Below are 18,823 nucleotides of genomic sequence, written 5' to 3' on the forward strand. Positions count from 1 at the left end.
TGCAGGCTCCTGCAGAGTAGGGTGACCAGACAGCAAGTATGAAAAATCAGGATGGAAGGGGGGTAATAGGAGCCTATGTAAGAAAGACCCAAAAATCAGGACTGTCCCTATAAAATCAGGACATCTGGTCACCCTACTGCAGAGGAATCAGTGACTCTCCAGGCTGTTGGGACTGTGGACCCAGACTAAGCAGCGAACGACCAGCCATCATGGAGTCTGACTGGGACGCTGAGCTGCTGCCAGCCAAGGAGATGCCTGAGATGGGCCTTATGTATTAGAAGCCAATGCTTAACAGGGAATTTTCTGGCTTCCTAGAGCCTGGGTCAGAACCCGCTGGAGTAGGGTGGGCCTGGGTTCCTCTGCTGTCCATCCCCTGTACTGCCACTAGGCGTGGCCACCAAGGGCCCTAGCTAGAGACTGAGTGTTTGCTCTGCCCCATCCCAGGCTACAGACTGTTTGCTTGGTCTACCATGCCCACAGAGTCAGAGCTCCGAACTACTATTGTTTGTCCCAGCCAGGAGGCTCAGGAGGCTAGAGACTGAGCGTTTGCTTCCCCCCACTCCAGGGACTATGGACTGCTTAGTTACTTGGCCCTGCCAGGGGCTCAGAGTCCCCTCCATCACAATTGTTTGACCCAACAGAGAATCCCAATGATCGTGTGACCAACCCCACACTGGGCCAATAGGAGTGGCCCTGCTCAATACACCAGGCCGCCTTGTGACACAGTATTTCTGAGTAATGTTCCTATAGGTCATATATGCAAGGCAGTAATGTGGTCTCTGCATACTTTATTTATTATGCCATCATTCAGACCTCTCGATGATGCCAGATTTGGCAAGTTGGTGTTACAATCCCTCTTCAGATGATCCGAAGTCTCTCTCCCCGCAAAGGAACTGCTGTGGAGTCATATATAGTGGAATGTATATATGCACAATCTCTCAAAGTTAAAAAAAAGGTTATTTACCTTGCAGTAATTGTTGTTCTTTGAGATGCGTTGTGCATATATATTTCACAACCCTCCCACCTTCCCTTTACTTTGGAATTTATTACAGCCGTGTGAAGGAATGGAGAGAGAAGTGGCAAAGATGCCCATTTTATGCCCTTGCCTGAAAGCATGAAGAGAGCAGGGGTGCATATGTTACCTAGTGGTAGCGCTGGCATATCCGACTTGAGTGCACTGGCGTGCATGCACACCCACCTTCAGTGGAATGTGTATGTTCTTTGAGATGTGTTGTGCACAACAGATACTGCAAGATAAGTAACCATTTTTATACAGTGTAATTGAAGGCCTAACTTGGCTTGCAGACCCTAGATTACTGTGGATGATGCACACGAATGCACAGCTTGACTTCCAGATCCCAAATTGTCTTTGTAGGGTTAGAAGTTAGAAAAAACCCCCAAAACATTTTACTTGCAAAGTGGACTTATTTAATATGGAAGTTCCAAGTGCCATTTTTAGAGTTGAACTACTCTCAGATGTTCACACTTGACTGCACAGAGTACATTTTCAAACTGGTGCCTGTGATGAATATGTTCAGATCCTATTGCCTGTTAACAGGATTGATCTAGGTGACATTTTTACCATTTACACTACACTGGCAAGTTTGAATGTTGAGATAAAACAATGAAAAATGTCAAAGATGCTTCATACACTGCTACTGCAGAGGCATAACTAAGCTGAAAAGAATACTTGAATTACTGCTTTCAGAACTTTCTTCTGTAAAGGTGGAAGAAATCCTTTGTTAGAATTTATTCAGAAAGGCAGACTTATTCAGAATGTAGAGACAGATGCAAGTGAGCAATAAAAGAAATGTAAAACTAATCATCAAAAGGTTAAAATATAGGCTACTTTGTGGACTGGCATTTAGTTACCATGTAATTGCCAGGCGAGTATATTATTATTAGAGAGGTTTGGAAAGGACATTAGGAAATTTACTTCCATGTGTTTGGAAGAGTAGGCTTACCTCAGAAAAATGGGAGTAAACCACTAAAGGGTGTTGGATCCTCTCTAAAACCTACAAACTCTTCCTCTTCAATCAGTAGTGAACACATCACATGTGCATCTGGTGACTGTGGATAGAGTGTCCCAGCAAGGGCTCTAAACTCTAGAATTTGCTTTCCCTGTGGGTCTGAGAGATCTACCCAATTTGCCAACTTTCAGGTCAAGGCCATGTATGTTCAGGGCTTTGATGCTAGTGGAGTAGTTTGCTTGATGTGTATGAGATTTGATTTTTTTTTTAAGCAGATGAAATAGTCACTTTGTAAGTTGAAAAATTATTAATACGATATCATAACTTTACGCTTGCAAAACAATGCAAAGACACAGATTTATGCTTGCCCTTCCACCTTCTATCCAGATGCCTATTTTCCCATTACTAGCTCTCTACTTAGCACCTATAATTCTCATTATAGTTGAAGTATGAGACATTATACACAAGCAAACAAATACCACCACTGAACTATGGTCTAATGCAACAGCTATAAAAATAAAATCAACTAACTGCAGCCTGCACTCACTGAGGAAAAAAAAAATCTACTCTTGTTTACACTGGTGTAAAATCAAGAGTAAGTCCAGAGTCAATGAAGTTACTCCCGATGAACACCAATTTACAAAAAGTAGGATCTAGCCCAAATTCAGGACACCTTGCAAAACCACTGTGAGAACCTAACACCCGCTGTGAAAGAAGTTTCATTATGTACTATTATGGTTTTTTAAATTTAAGATATTGTTCTGTTTTTCTAGTCTGAGGTTGTCAGTCATATTTCATATATCAATAGCTTACAGGTTTAATAAATTTTCAACTAATCATAACACTCAGCCACACCCCACTTATCTCCTTCCTAAACTAATTAACATAGCAAACATTTCTCTGAGCTGGAAAACCTGAATACTGCATTTTTTAAGCTATTGTTTTCAGCTAAAATTCAGGTTAATCTTTGACAGCATCTCCTAGCTCTGCTTAAAAAGGTATTGAAATAGAGTTTTATCAACAAAAGAACCTGCAGAGGACAATTTTTCAGATGAGGAAAGCAAGCACCTTGTGACAACTTACCACTTCATAGTTTCTAATTGGGTTCAAGTAGCTTTCATTTGGCGTTTTGCCAATGCCAGAAAGTTTATTCCGTAACCCCCCTGCTTCCTTCGATTGACTTATATGATATCGCTCTATGTTGAGCAGATGTGCAACAATGTGGATGACTGAAAGAGATAATTATGCAAACTGAAGTTAAAGTTGTACATTTACCCATGCCAGCATCAATATTATTAACTATGACATGAAACATTTAAAAAGTCTGTGTGGATTAAGATCTTTACACAGTAAACAACAACAAAAATAGACTTGTCAATGTGTAATACATGGCAACTGGTTATATTCAACGTATAAAATGGAATAGCAGCTTCAACTTAATCTTCCCAATGATGCCATTTCTTGTGTTCCCAAATCTACTGCCCTTTAGCTTTTGGTGTCATGGAAAGGTGTGCTCTTCAAAATAGGAATGATACACCATAAAATTGATTGGTTTCACTCAGAATTAGGCACCTTCTCTTGTTAAAAAGTTTATGGAGCCTTTCATCTCAACGGCACTTATGCAAATTTTAATGTCAATAGTGACACAATTGGTGCCACCTAATGGGTGGCCATGATAACATAACATGTTTTGTCCTGTTGGACAAAAACTACCACATCACAAAACTACAACTAACGTAATGGGCAATCTCAAAGGGGAACCTCAGGATTGAATAGTCATAACCTCTTCCTGCCAATCAGTGAGTCCTTCAGTGTCAGGTTCACTTAGGGCAGAGTGGGGAAAGCATACATTGCAGCTCCCACTGTTGTACCTCTTCTGTGAGAAAGCGAAGATCAAATTTCCACTGTAGTTTATCTAAGACATTTTGCTCTAATCATTGTAAAAATGTTATTTGGTAGCAGCAGCACATTATTCTTTTCTTCTACCATAATCAGAGTTCTATTCCCAATGCAAACACATCCTACCAGACTCATGTTTTGGGGGCCTTACTAAGAAATCTACTTAGACCTGGAATTTTCTTCCTTCTGATGGGTGACAATCACTCCAACTTGTACCTGACAGATACAACACAAGTCTTCTAGCGTTAGCCAGACTGTGCTGTCCTGAAAGTTATTTTGTGCAAGATGTTAACATATGAAATATAAGCCTATACAGAAAAAAATATTAAAATTCAAACAAATGCATTCAGAATGTTGGTTTCCCTGGGTCTCCTATGATGTTAAGTGATGGCCTGAGTTTTATTAGACTTGTGCTTCTGATAGTTTCTTGTGGGCCACTAAAAGAAAAAATAATTCAATCTAAAAGTGAATTATAGCAGGCGAGCAAGAGTAATGCAAACATCTAATTCAATTTCAGTGTAGTTCCTTTAATGTACAATAGTTGTAGCAAACTAAAAAGTCTGGCACCAGATACCTTGTCATTAGCTAAAACATTTTATATCTCTATAGTGCATTTTGTGGAGTTTCCTTAGATCTACAATGTGTGGAATTTGCTAAGTACTTTCAAAAGCCACTGTACAAATTCCTGAAATGTATGAGCATTTTTCATTGCTCTCAATTTATTCATTATGGGTAAAGAGCTTAAAATGCTTCATCTATAATTTGTTTTTACCAGTACTTTCCCCACTGCTCATAAGTAAACATATACGATGGGTAAAATTCTGCATTCCTTACTCAAGCAAAATTTCCTATGACATCAGTGGGAGTTTTTCCTGAGTAAAGGCTGCAGGATTTAGCCCTTTTTATTAGTAAAATCTGGAACCTTATAAATGGTATGCATGTGTAGTAATTTGTATGCTAGCCTTTACATTTTTCATTTAGTCCACCGAGTTCAAATTACATGCTTTTATTGGGGAGACAGAAAAGGAAGAGGGGCTGTCATAGAGAGCAGTGTCCACAGTACATCTTAAAAATAATTTTAAAAAAGAACAAAGAAATGTAATTTAATTACATTCTTGTAAGTCTGGTCAATTTAGTTAGTCTTATTCAGCCAATTCTGCTGTCAGTGAAGCATGCACACCTCTCATTGAATTAAATAGAAATTGCACATGCTTATCTGAGGGCATGTGCTTATCTCTCTTTTTCTGCATGCCTGCCTAGGATAATAATCATTTTGAAGTTAGTTGCTACTAATTAACCATCTTGGTATTCCCACTATTATAAAAATCAAAGGGTCAAAATCTTGTCCTTTTTAACCTCGCTAAGTGAGTGGTCTTGCATAAAAGTCTGAATGCTTCAGCAAACTGACCCTAAGTTTTGTAGCAGCATCACCTACTCTGCTTTCTGTTGTCACAGATTGTTCCTTTTGAACTACAAGAAAAATCAAAATCATACAATTTAACATATTAAATTATGAATCTGTGTAATACAACAATGTATAAGCATACCGAGCCCAGCACACGATCTGATATTTTAATATTAAATTCCATACATTCTTAATTTGGTACTTTTTAATTTGTTTTATTAACTTTATTCCCAATTTAAAGTTTTGCTGGATAATAAAGGTGAGGGATGGTGAGAGCTTTGCATGATATTGTCCTCAGAAAAACTTGGAATATAGAATCTTGTCTTCCTGGATTTTTGCTAGAGGACTAAATTAGGACTGGAGATGGAGCTATTCTAGCCACGATTGAGGGGAGGAGAAAGTGTTATTTTTGAATTTTTAAGAAAAAGATTCTCACAAGTCAGTCATGCATTTGAAGATAAATATGGGACACACATACAAACAAAAAACTAAATTATTAACAACTGGTTGAAAATTAGGGCTTGTAGAAAGTTTTCCATCATTTTTTCCCCCCAAATGGAAAATTGGGTTTTCAACTAGACAAACATTTTTATGGCAAGGGTCTGCTTTCCCTGAAAATTTTTGACATTTTGTTGGAAAACCAAATAACCAAAACCCCCAAAATGTGTTGGAAAACTGATTTTTTTGGCTGAAATATTAGTTTTTGGCAAAAGCCCAAAATATTCTGCTTTTTTACCATCCATTACAAAACTCATGACCCATCATTTTTGGCCTCCCCTCATTTTCTGAACAAAATCAATTAAAAATCCTCTCTTCTCAGTTGCACAAGTTTCTGTCTCTTGAGATATTATAATCCCAGTAGTTATGTAGCAATGCATCTATATAGACCTTTAGAAATTTTGGGGTAGGTTTTTAATATTAAAGACAAGCAGAAAAAGCCAACCCTTCCAGACTACCTTTATCTCACAATGAATAAAAGATTCTTTTTCTTTTGTAGGTTATCTTTAAAGCCAGCACTAATATTATGACACTAGTTCCAAATTTGTTTTTTTTTTTAAAAGTGGGGGAACTGTAGATTTGTAAATATATAAATTTACTTTCTTTTGAGGAAGAAACTTAATGTGAGAGACATCTGAAACATTATTTGCTCCTCTTTTATAAAGATCTTTAGGTTCAAGATATTTTTTGGACTGAAATATTCCATTTGAATTAGAACATCTTGAATGATCTGTGTGGATCAAGTTGAGAGAGCATGAACCTGTGATTTTATTCTACAGGTCTACAGGGAAGATTTATTAGAGGGTGAGTAACTCCTAGGCAGCTCTTATAGACAGCATGCAGAAAGCCACACTAAGCAGAATTCCCTTTACTGAATTTTCAGTGATGCCCTTTGATTATAGATAACATTGTTTCCTCTCTTTCTTTCAACTTACCTACTTCCACCAGGCTCTAATTACACCTGGCCAATTGAAGCCTACAGTTGAATTTGTATGAGATCTGATGAAAAATTAAAGATTGGTATGGAAACATAGCTACAAACTTTTCCCAAGGCCACAAAAACCTCTACCAAGCTAGTCTACCGTATGAGAAGAGAGAGAATATTAATATTGCTCTAATTATCTTTAGCTTGCTACTAAGTGAAAGTGTTAAAATAACTAAAAAGTAGAGACAAATACTTGTGGTTTTATTATTAAACAAAAAGTGATTTACAACTTCATATTGTGCAAATATCAAGCTCAGTGATTTCATCTACAAATTAGTTTAGCTTCCTACTGCCATATTTGAAACCGTAAGAGAAAATTTACTTGTCAGAACTGTGACGGGTTCGGTCACAGAGACCCCTTGGGACTGTCACCTGATGTGCTGAAACTACCTCTGAGCCCATTTTCTCTGATGGCTTGGGACTCCAGAACCCTGCCTTGTTGAGACAGACATGCTAACCAGCTGCAACACTGAACCCCGCAAAGCTGCAGACTTAACTGAAAACAGCTCAGTAAGTACTCCTGCCTCCAGTACCCAGACACTCTGCTCCCAATGGGATCCAAACCCCAAATAAATCTGTTTTACTCTGTATAAAGCTGATACAGAGTAAACTCATAAATTGTCCGCCTTGTATAACACTGACCGAGATATGCACAGCTGTTTGCCCCCCCAGGTATTAAATCACTTACTCTGGGTTAATTAACAAACAAAAGTGGTATTATGTATAAAAAGTAGGATTTAAGTGGTTTCAAGTAATAGACAGAACAAAGTAAGTGACCAAGCTAAATAAAACAAAACACGCAAGTCTAAGCCTAATACATTAAGAAACTGAATGCAGGTTAATCTCACCCTCAGAGATGCTCCAATAAAGCTTCTTTCACAGACTAGACTCCCTCCTAGTCTGGGCCCAATCCTTTCCCCTGGTACAGTCCTTGTTAGTTCCAGCTCAGATGGTAACTAGGGGTTTTCTCATGACTGTAGCCCCCTTTGTTCTGTTCCACCCCCTTTTATAGCTTTGGCACAAGGCAGGAATCTTGTGTCTCTCTGGATCCCCATCCCTCCTTCTAAATGGAAAAGCACCAGGTTTAAGATGGATTCCAGTAACAGGTGACATGATCACATGTCACTGTAAGACCTCTTTCTCCATTCTTTCAGGGCTGGCCTACATGTACCCAGGAAGATTGATGAGTAAACAGAAAAAGAAAGGGAGTACTTGTGGCACCTTAGAGACTAACAAATTTATTTGAGCATAAGCTTTCGTGAGCTACAGCTCACTTTATCGGACGCATTCAGTGGAAAATACAGTGGGGAGATTTATATACATAGAGAACATGAAACAATGGGTGTTACCATACACACTGTAACGAGAGTGATCACTTAAGGTGAGATATTACCAGCAGGAAAGCTGGGGGAAAAAACCTTCTGTAATGATAATCAAGGTGGGCCATTTCCAGCAGTTGAGAATAACGTCTGAGGAACAGTGGGGGATGGGGGGGGGGGGAATAAACATGGGGAAATCTTGTAGGTGTTTGTCTCTGTCTGAGGGGTTTAAAGAAACTCCCTGAAAAAGCACAAGAACAAATCCACAGACACACCCCTGGAACCCCGACCTGGGGCATTCTATCTGCTACCCAAGATCCATAAACCTGGAAATCCTGGATGCCCCATCATCTCAGGTATTGGCACCCTGACAGCAGGATTGTCTGGCTATGTAGACTCCCTCCTCAGGCCCTACGCTACCAGCACTCCCAGCTATCTTCGAGACACCACTGACTTCCTGAGGAAACTGCAATCCATCGGTGATCTTCCTGAAAACACCATCCTGGCCACTATGGATGTAGAAGCCCTCTACACCAACATTCCACACAAAGATGGACTACAAGCCGTCAGGAACAGTATCCCCGATAATGTCACAGCAAACCTGGTGGCTGAACTTTGTGACTTTGTCCTCACCCATAACTATTTCACATTTGGGGACAATGTATACCTTCAAATCAGCGGCACTGCTATGGGTATCCGCATGGCCCCACAGTATGCCAACATTTTTATGGCTGACTTAGAACAACGCTTCCTCCGCTCTCGTCCCCTAATGCCCCTACTCTACTTGAGCTACATTGATGACATCTTCATCATCTGGACCCATGGAAAAGAAGCCCTTGAGGAATTCCACCATGATTTCAACAATTTCCATCCCACCATCAACCTCAGTCTGGACCAGTCCACACAAGAGATCCACTTCCTGGACACTACGGTGCTAATAAGCGATGGTCACAAACACCACCCTATACCGGAAACCTACTGACCGCTATTCCTACCTACATGCCTCCAGCTTTCATCCAGACCACACCACACGATCCATTGTTCTACAGCCAAGCTCTACGATACAACCGCATTTGCTCCAACCCCTCAGACAGAGGCAAACACATACAAGATCTCTATCAAGCATTCTTACAACTACAATACCCACCTGCTGAAGTGAAGAAACAGATTGACAGAGCCAGAAGAGTACCCAGAAGTCACCTACTACAGAACAGGCCCAACAAAGAAAACAGAACGCCACTAGCCATCATCTTCAACCCCCCCAACGCATCATCAAGTATCTGCAACCTATCCTGAAGGATGACCCATCACTCTCACAGATCTTGGGAGACAGGCCAGTCCTTTCTTACAGACAGCCCACTAACCTGAAGCAAATACTCACCAGCAACCACACACCACACAAGAGAACCACTAACCCAGGAACCTATCCTTGCAACAAAGCCTGTTGCCAACTGTGTCCACATATCTATTCAGGGGACACCATCATAGGGCCTAATCACATCAGCCACGCTATCAGAGGCTCGTTCACCTGCACATCTACCAATGTGATATATGCCATCATGTGCCAGCAATGCCCCTCTGCCATGTACATTGGTCAAACTGGGCAGTCTCTACTTAAAAGAATAAATGGACACAAATCAGACGTCAAGAATTATAACATTCAAAAACCAGTTGGAGAACACTTCAATCTCTTTGGTCACTTGATTACAGACCTAAAAGTTGCAATTCTTCAACAAAAAAACTTCAAAAACAGACTCCAAGGAGAGACTGCTGAATTGGAATTAATTTGCAAACTGGATACAATTAACTTAGGTTTGAATAAAGACTGGGAGTGGATGGGTCATTACACAAAGTAAAACTATTTCCCCATGTTTATCCCCCCCCTTCCACCCGCTACTGTTCCTCAGATGTTCTTGTCAACTGCTGGAAATGGCCCACCTTGATTATCACTACAAAAGGTTTTTCCCCCCAGCTCTCCTGCTGGTAATAGCTCACCTTAAGTGATCACTCTCATTACAGTTTTCAGAGTAGCAGCTGTGTTTCTTTTTGCGAATACAGACTAAGAGTACTTGTGACACCTTAGAGACTAACCAATTTATTTGAGCATAAGCTTTCGTGAGCGACACCCATTGTGTCATGTTCTCTGTGTATATAAATCTCCCCACTGTATTTTCCACTGAATCCATCCGATGAAGTGAGCTGTAGCTCACGAAAGCTTATGCTCAAATAAATGTTAGTGTCTAAGGTGCCACAAGTACTCCTTTTCTTTTTGCGAATACAGACTAACAGGGCTGCTACTCTGAAACCTGAGTAAACAGAGCCATTCACAACCAATTGTCCTAGTTAATGGAAGCCATCAAGATTCCAAGCCACCATTAATGGCCCACACTTTGCATAGTTACAGTAGGACTTCAGAGTAATACTTCATATTTCTAGCTTCAGATACAAGAATGATACATTCATAAAAATAGGATGAACACACAGATTATAAGCTTTGTAATAGCTTACAAGAGACCTTTTGTATGAAGCATATTCCAATCATATTCACACTTATAAACATATTTCCATAAAATATACGGAGTGCAACGTCACAAGAACAACTAGAAAATTTCTAACAGTTGTGTGGCACTTGATTGTTTATGCAGGTACTACCTATAATGCTTTTTAGCATACAAAAAAATTGACAATTGTGCCTGAAATATTTCACATTTTTCTCTGTACATCATCTTAACATTGCTAAGTATTATAACAAGGAACTGAATATACTTATGGGTAGCAGCTTATAGTGCAAGCAGATAAATGTGATTTTCCACACAATGTACAGATGTAGACTAAACGTTTAGTATCGGGAGTTTTCTGTAGCATTTAATTTTGTATTTTAAACAACTGAGTTTCTGGCCCTTCTTAACACAAAGGATATCATCATCAACTCAGTATTTCCCCAAACAAAATGTTTTTCTCACTTGTTTTTAAAAGGAAACTTGAGTTCATAAATTGTAATGTTTCACTAGTCAAATGTCCTTTTGTTTTGAGGTTTTCTTTTTTTCAATTTCATCATCAATTTCTCCCTATAGACAGTCAGGATTAAGTACTGGCGTTCTAGCACTTGACATCAGCTGCTGTGTAAATCTCTGGAATTACTGAAGTTAGAAAGTAATCACTTTTCTGAGAAGCTTGCATTTCCAAAAATGTCCAGTTTAACACACTAGCAAACATTTTTACACTAATATAAAAAATAAAAATAAAACAGGCTTATTTGACTGTGCAGTTTTACTCCCATTTTGGAGTATGACAGAAATTATACACCAACTAGAAGTTGGCTGATTTACAGTCCTGGGTTGATATGTTAATTAAAAGAAAAAAAAAGTGTTGCATTCTCTAGCAATGTGTTCTATGCTGAAAATGAACTCTGATAAGTGAATGGACATGACAGATAAGCAAATCATCCTAATATACTGGAAGATACATATTCTACTTCCTCCCCTTTCCTGTCTAACTACTTTAACATTACATCCAAAAGGTAAAATTCAGCTCTTGGATCTTAATGGAGGATCCTGATTCCATATTCTGCTCTCTCTCCATGGAAAGGTTAATGTCAGATACATGCATGGGAAAGCAGATCCCTCATATAGGGAGAGCAGAATATTGGAGTCAAGCTCAATTATGACATTGTGAGAGCAGAATTCTGACGGTAAAATTTGCTGTGGCTGTAGCAACCCTAATTAACCCCTTCGTTTCTTCTGCTTTAAGCCGCTCCCCCCACCAAAGATTTAGAAAATAAATATATTTAAAAAAACAAAAACAAAAAACAACCCATGTGAAACCCTGACCCCATTGAAGTGAATAGGAATTTTGTCATTGACTTCAATGGGTGTGCGGTTTTATATTCAGGTAATCCACTAGTTTTAATGATAATTCATTGCTAGTAACTTGACAACAGTCTTTATTAGATGCATAGTTAACATATACACAGAACATCTTAACTCGGGTCAGTCCATCAGTCTAACATAAAACCAATGGTCTTCTCTGGCTGTCATCTCCCACACCCTGAAGATTCTATTCATTATCTTAAGTATAAATATCAATTGAGTTTATATCTAAAGAACTATTATGATAGAGGATTGCATAAACTACCTTATTTGAATCCAAAATATAGAGTATGTATCTATACTGGTAGAAATTGTGCTCACAAAGTTACAGTAACACCACAGTGGGATCAGGCTTTCACCCCAGAATCCTCATTAAGCTAATAGCATTATGGTTAGTGAAAGGATAGCTATAGAGTATGGTGTGATGACCATGCAAACTAGATGACATGATGTTAGTAAGGGAGTGTGTAAAGGAGCAGACTCACCCCTGCAGCGCCTCCTGTTGGTCATTGGGAATTAGCTCTTTTCCAGCATGGAGCACCCTTTGCCCTTTCCACCACAGCTCTGGCCCCCATGTCCCTCACAGACCCCCAGTACCCCTTTCTCTGGGATTCTGCCCCCTGGCAGTACCCCCACACTCTGCCTCTGGGTCTCCCCTTCCTGGGGAACCCCCAACCCACTATCCCCACCTTGCCTCAGTCTGGGCTACTGCCAGTCATCACCAAGCCCACACTCCCTTGGGCAGACTGCAGTGTAAAGGCCTCCCATCATAGGCAAGGGCGTTCGGACCTGTTGCCTTCCTCTGCCTCTCAGTACTTCTATGGACCTTGGACTAGGCCCTACAGCCTGGGGAGTTACCAGCCTAGAGCACACCCACTCAGCTTACTCCATCCCCAGCACTGCGCCACCCTCAGTACCCTGTCAGGCAGGCAACCAGGCCCTGTTCTCTCCCAGCCTAGAGAGAGACTCCTTAGTCCACTGGCTCACAGCCTTTTTATACAGGCCAGCTGGGCCCTGATTGGGGCATAGCCAGCTATGGCTGCTTCCCCAATCAGCCATCCCCAGCCACAGCCCTCTCCAGGGCTGCTTTTAACCCCTTCTATTTTAGGAGCAAGGTAGCTACCCTGCTACAGAGTGACTACAGAAAAATAGACTTTGTTAAGTTTCTGAGCATGTCCAGTCTGAGGTAGGTGTTTCTAGAAATCTGAGCAGAGTACTCACGCAATGTAACGAAAATACTATGCCTCCTCTCCAAATATCCTTTTGTACCACTGACAGACCCTGATTGTCAGGATTAAACCTGGGGCCCCGGGAGCTTAGTGCATGAGCCTCTACTGCATGAGCTAAATGCCTTACACCTGTTAGGTAAGGCTATAGAGTGGACTCATTAAGCTCTCTCTCTCTCTCACTGGTTTCAGTGCCACTAGAGGGGACAGAACATCACACCCAGGAGGTGTGTCGGTTACACTTTTTCTCACGGATTTGCTAAATGTTACTGAAATCAGGTCTTTACACTAGGCAGTAAGTTTCTAAAGGTTGATGGAGCTAATAGAAGGGTAACCTTTAGGCACTATTGCAGCTGAAATGTTATTAACTCTACCACAGCAAAAACTAGAATTTTGTGCAGACTATTGACCAGCAGGAAAGACTCCTGTCATATTGAAAGTTTGACTCACTAAATGGTCATACTAGAACAGTGAGTGTATCAGCGTTTTTTATACGGACACAGCAGCAAAATGAGGACAAACACATGCATGGAATTAAGCTGCAAGTTTTATTAGACTTTAACACAGCAGAGGACCGCTACTCTCTAATCACTTTTACTCCCCTATACTAGGCATTTAACTGGTTCTAGTGCAGGGGCTACAGAGCTCCTTACCATATAACCCATAACTCGGGATAGGCTGTCCTCAGCCTACCCCCCGTAGGTCTCGGCTCTCTCTGAGTTCTACCACCCTTCCTGCCCTCAAGAGGATTCCATGAGCCCAAGGCCCATCACCAAAATCCCAGGTCTTTTACCTCTGGGACCAATTCATTTTATTTTCTTAACTGCACTGGAAACCAGTTCTGAAGGATGCTCCATATGACCCCTGTGCCAGGTTAAATCCTGGGAGCTGGGGAATGCTGGGCAATCAATACTCCCTTCTCCTCAGCTGGCCAATGGGTGCCAGAAACTGCTAGCAGGAGGAGCTACCCAGTATCCCGTAGTGGGTGTCTGACCCCATCAAGTTCCCCCCACCTGTTGAGGCAGGTGGGTGGCATACAGAGGTTATAATATTAGGTAGAATCACTATATCATTATTCGCAAAAAGAAAAGGAGTACTTGTGGCACCTTAGAGACTAACCAATTTATTTGAGCATGAGCTTTCGTGAGCTACAGCTCACTTCATCGGATGCATACTGTGGAAACTGCAGAAGACATTACAGACTAACACGGCTGTTACTCTGAAATATATCATTAAGCGACAATTGAAAGACAAACCAGGAAAAATAGAAAACTTACTTGCGTTTACAGCTATTCCATAGGCAACTATCTTATGAAATGTGAGGTTTTTGTCAAGTTGTCTCCTCAGTGCTCCTCTACAACACTTGGCAAAAAAGCAAAACTCATTTTACAAGTTACATAGTTCACTCAATTTACTATTTCTAATTCACACATAGGGAAAGGGGGATCGTGAGTTCAACAGCTATTTTTAATTTTTTTAAAAATCAAGCAATTGCATGCTACATATTGACATGATTTATTCAAGTATTTCTCACAGGGATTCAGTACACTTGAGGGTTTAATGGCAGAAATTCAGTGGAAACCAGTTACTGAATAAGGTCTTGATCGTGTAAGTTCTTATGTAGAGCACAAAGAGAGGGCACATTTTTACAGTATTGCCAACTCCTGTGATTTTATTGCAAGTCTATAAATGTTTGGGTTTTTTTTAAAGCCTTGCCTCCTGGAATCATGTGAGTATGTGAGAATCTCAACTTTCATTAGAAACATGACGATCCACCTATGTGTTCCTCACTTTCACCTTCATCTTGCCACTAGACAGGAGTAACATGATAGATACACAGCAATGTTTTCCATTAATGCAAGTTGAATTCCCCTATACTCCTTGTCTACACCATCACATTTTACTTTGTGCTTATATGCACAACACTTCGCATCACCAGTATTATGCAGACTCTAGCCCTAAATAGTGTTGCCTCTAAAGCTACAAATGATTAGTCTCCTTTTAATTATGGGCATATAATAACAGTGTAAACAATAATAACTCAGAACTAAATGCACAGATTTTTCTAACAATTACATTCCTTTGCAATTTTTGATTTGGACAACATTGATGAGCTATAGAAATAAGAGAAAATAATACATGGATTTCAAAAACTGTACTTACAATGCTTTTTCCCCTTATGAATGAAATAAAGTTTCTACAGACTGGTAGCAGGATTAACATGCAGTTAAAATTAAGGCATGTCGCAGAAGCTCTCGCCCAAGCCAGTGTTGACTGTACACATAATGGTAGAAAAAATTATATTACAAATTTGGGGGGAGGTTAAAGAAGAAAGGAAACATATTAAAAAGCAAGTCTCTCATTTGGAAAAATTACTCAGTATCAGCAAAAGTGGTACAGTAGAGACCGATAATAAAATACGCATGTTGCAACATTCTCCTTTGAGAAGATGCTTAGCAGACTAACTCATACTTACACCCAGCATAACTCGTGTATAAAGGTAAGCATCATCTTCTTCATACCAGTGGTATGTGTCAATAAACAGATATAAATTCAATCCCAGCCACACCAGCTACAATAAAAAGTGGGGTTGGGGGAAGACGACTGATTAATGCCACCTTGGATATTTTACTGCATATTAAATCATTTGTGGTATTCTTTCAAAAGGACCTGGGAAATATTTCAATACCAGTTGGAAACACAGTTCTAGAAGATCACAGAAGTTAGAAATGGAAAATACGTATCAGACTGAGGCTATCTTTTGGCAAATGCAGATATAGTCCCCCAGTAGAGGACATATCATCATATAGTAAATGTCAGATAGTACATTTGATTTAGCATGGAAGTAAGTGTATGTGTTTGCAAAAGGCAATAACAATGAAAACTAAAGACTTTCAGAAGTGAAAAGAGTTGGGAAGGTTGAGGGAACTCCCGCACCCAAAAAAATCAGAAAATAATTCAGAGCACAATTTCCAATACAATTATAAACCACTGTTCCCTTAATCTGAGAAGTAAAATGCTTAAAAAAAATACAGTAAGACATTAAATTATTTTAAAGGCTATTTATAAAAGTTGAATATTTTATACAGGTTTTACATTTCACTTGTTCATTTACTGTAAGCAAACCATAAAAAACCTCTTAAACAAGCTTAAATACTTATATATAGCCAATTAGTTTTTTTAATATTAAAGAGATACTTACTAATAACAGGACTGACAGACTTTCACTGAAAACCCAGCATCTCATCTTGATTGCCACTCTTTTATGTTAACAGCAATTCACTCTTGCCTCATAACATAACCTGAGTTCTCTCTACATTCCTCAAGCTTTTCTGCTAACTACTTTTTGTCTTTAGATCTTAATACGCACCTACCCCAGCTGCAGCTCTCTTTAGGAATTTTCTAAGTAAGGACTTCCTGCTATGAGCAGATCACCAAACTGACATGCCTTATGACCTGTGTAAATACAAAGCTGATCTGTGTCCAGTGATTCCTCTTTCAAAAGTTATTTTACAGAAAATGAGAGCTGGTTTCATTAAATTATCCTCATTTACCATTCTGGGTTGGCTTTCACCACAGGTTCAGCAGAAATTAACATAATTCTTCATGATGCAAGTTCTTAAAATACCAAACAGGATGGAGTATTCATTATGTATATATCTTAAACACACAAAATTATCTTAAAAGAAGTTGATGATTGCAAAGTCAAGCACTCAAAAGTTAGGAAATGCCAGAATGAAAGTTGCCTATACAACCTTCATACAGACCCTTTGTGAGTATGTATTATGATACAGACCTTAATAACATGATCAGATACTATTTTTTCACACAAGACCTCTGCTTTATTCAGAGCACAGAATGGACAGTGTTCATTTAGTGAGATGCTATTCAATGTTTTGTTTTATCCTCAGTGTGCAATATATGGTCCCATGCCCTATTCAGACTCCGCTCTGAATACAAAATTAATTTCCTTATTGGTTTTTCTATGATGCTCATCAATATAGGATCTGACTGCTTCACAAACAAATTTATTTTCACAACACCCCTGTGAGATGAGGAGGAGCTGAGGCACAAAGAGATTAAAGTCAAAAGCATCCACTAATTTTCAGTGCCCAATCTGAGATACCTAAGGCTTGACCTGCAGTGTACTCAGTATTATATAGCATTTATATGTTCAAATTACAGCTCCCAATGATTTCAGTTGCAACTCTGAGTGCTCAGCACTTCTGCAAATCAGACTCCAGTTTCTCAAGTCAGGCACCCAGAAAATTAGAATCATATAATTAGTGGACACTTGTGTAAAGTTTGCTTTAAGTGACTTGCCCAACATCACACAGGGACTCTGGGCTAGATCCATAAAGGAGACTTAGGGATTGTCTACACAGGGACACAAAAGATATTTTAATTTGAATTAACTAAACGTTTGAATTTAAAGTGGATTAGTTAAACTGCATTAAACCTCTGTGTAGACACTCTCATTCAGAATGAAAGTGGTCTTAATTTGGTTTAACCTTTAGACTCGGCCTTGCAATGCCTAGCATTTAGATGCCCTGCCACCTACTGGAACACCCACCCCTGAGCTAGGTGTGCAGGCTCCCTATGCAATGCAATGGGGAGAGTCACAAATCCACCAAATCCAACATGCTGAGTCACCTAAACTAGACAACAGAAGAAAATTCCAAGGAGAGGAGTTCATCCGAAGACCTGCCCCTCAAAGGCAATTAGACACATAACTCCAGGTTCAAGGGAGGTGCCTCCGTCTGCTCAGAATTCATAGCCGTGAATCCTCTGCTGGAATTAAATAACCATTTGGAACCAGGGGATTGTATGCTGAGTCTTCCCACGTTCCTTGTCAGTCCTGCAGTACAGTCATTTTCATACTCTCTCTGGCACAATGCATTATTTATACACTGTGGAACAGCTTCAACAGGAGAGACTGAAAGAGAATATGCTACAGTATCGTGGTTAAGGTACTCATCTGGGATGTAGAGAGCTCCTCCACAAGACCACATGCCTCTGCTTCATCACACTCCAGAACCAATACAGTTTTGTATATATATCCCTTCTCCCTTCCCCACAAACCCCACCCCCAACAGATCATAGGAGGGGCTTGTGGCTTCTTTCTGGGTTCTGGAGAGTGCGGTTTTTTGGCTACCCCTTTGACTCCTCAGCACATTTTTTTTCTGTGAAGGTTCTTCTGTCTATCCCCCTATTTTAGTCTGCAGTCATGACCACAATGGCCTCCAGTGCCTCAACCTCTGTGTAATAGCCGAGGTCTCCTTCTTTCAATGGGCTACAGCAGTTATCCTCTCAAAAACGACCAGGTAAGCCTCTTGGTCATCTTCCAGTCCAATCTTTGCAAAGGAAGGAATGGCGTTCACTGACGGTCTGGGCAGCCCACACAGATTAATAAGTCTCTGAAGCAGCTGTTCCAGGATCTGTGGCTGCTCTCATTTTTTGTTGCTGTTTCTTCATAAATTGTAGCATGAGTTACTGCTCTTTCTGCTGTTCCATCATCCATTTTGTGACCACTTCCATATTTTCCTTTTATAACTCTTTTATGGTGGGGTGGGCAGGGTATACGGAGGAGGCGAAAAAAATCCCATGACTCCTACTGACACATTTGAATAAGTAACTCAGGCTATGTCTACA

At 40.0% G+C, this 18,823-nt stretch overlaps 1 protein-coding gene across 1 annotated transcript in view; it reads right to left on the reverse strand.

Moving 5' to 3' along the window:
- NOX3 (NADPH oxidase 3) overlaps positions 1 to 16,418 on the reverse strand; it is a 56,624-nt gene extending 40,206 nt beyond the window's left edge. Inside the window, exons 1-5 of the mRNA XM_007057346.4 lie at positions 16,374 to 16,418; positions 15,648 to 15,743; positions 15,335 to 15,445; positions 14,449 to 14,533; positions 3,054 to 3,199 (exon numbers count right to left, since the gene is read on the reverse strand). Of these exons, the coding sequence (XP_007057408.2) occupies positions 3,054 to 3,199; positions 14,449 to 14,533; positions 15,335 to 15,445; positions 15,648 to 15,743; positions 16,374 to 16,418 (483 nt within the window). The remainder of the gene's footprint in view (positions 1 to 3,053; positions 3,200 to 14,448; positions 14,534 to 15,334; positions 15,446 to 15,647; positions 15,744 to 16,373) is intronic.
- Positions 16,419 to 18,823: the final 2,405 nt, after the last annotated feature.

The sequence above is a fragment of the Chelonia mydas genome, chromosome 3 (genome assembly GCF_015237465.2).
Source record: "Chelonia mydas isolate rCheMyd1 chromosome 3, rCheMyd1.pri.v2, whole genome shotgun sequence".
Taxonomy (NCBI): Eukaryota; Metazoa; Chordata; order Testudines; family Cheloniidae; genus Chelonia; species Chelonia mydas.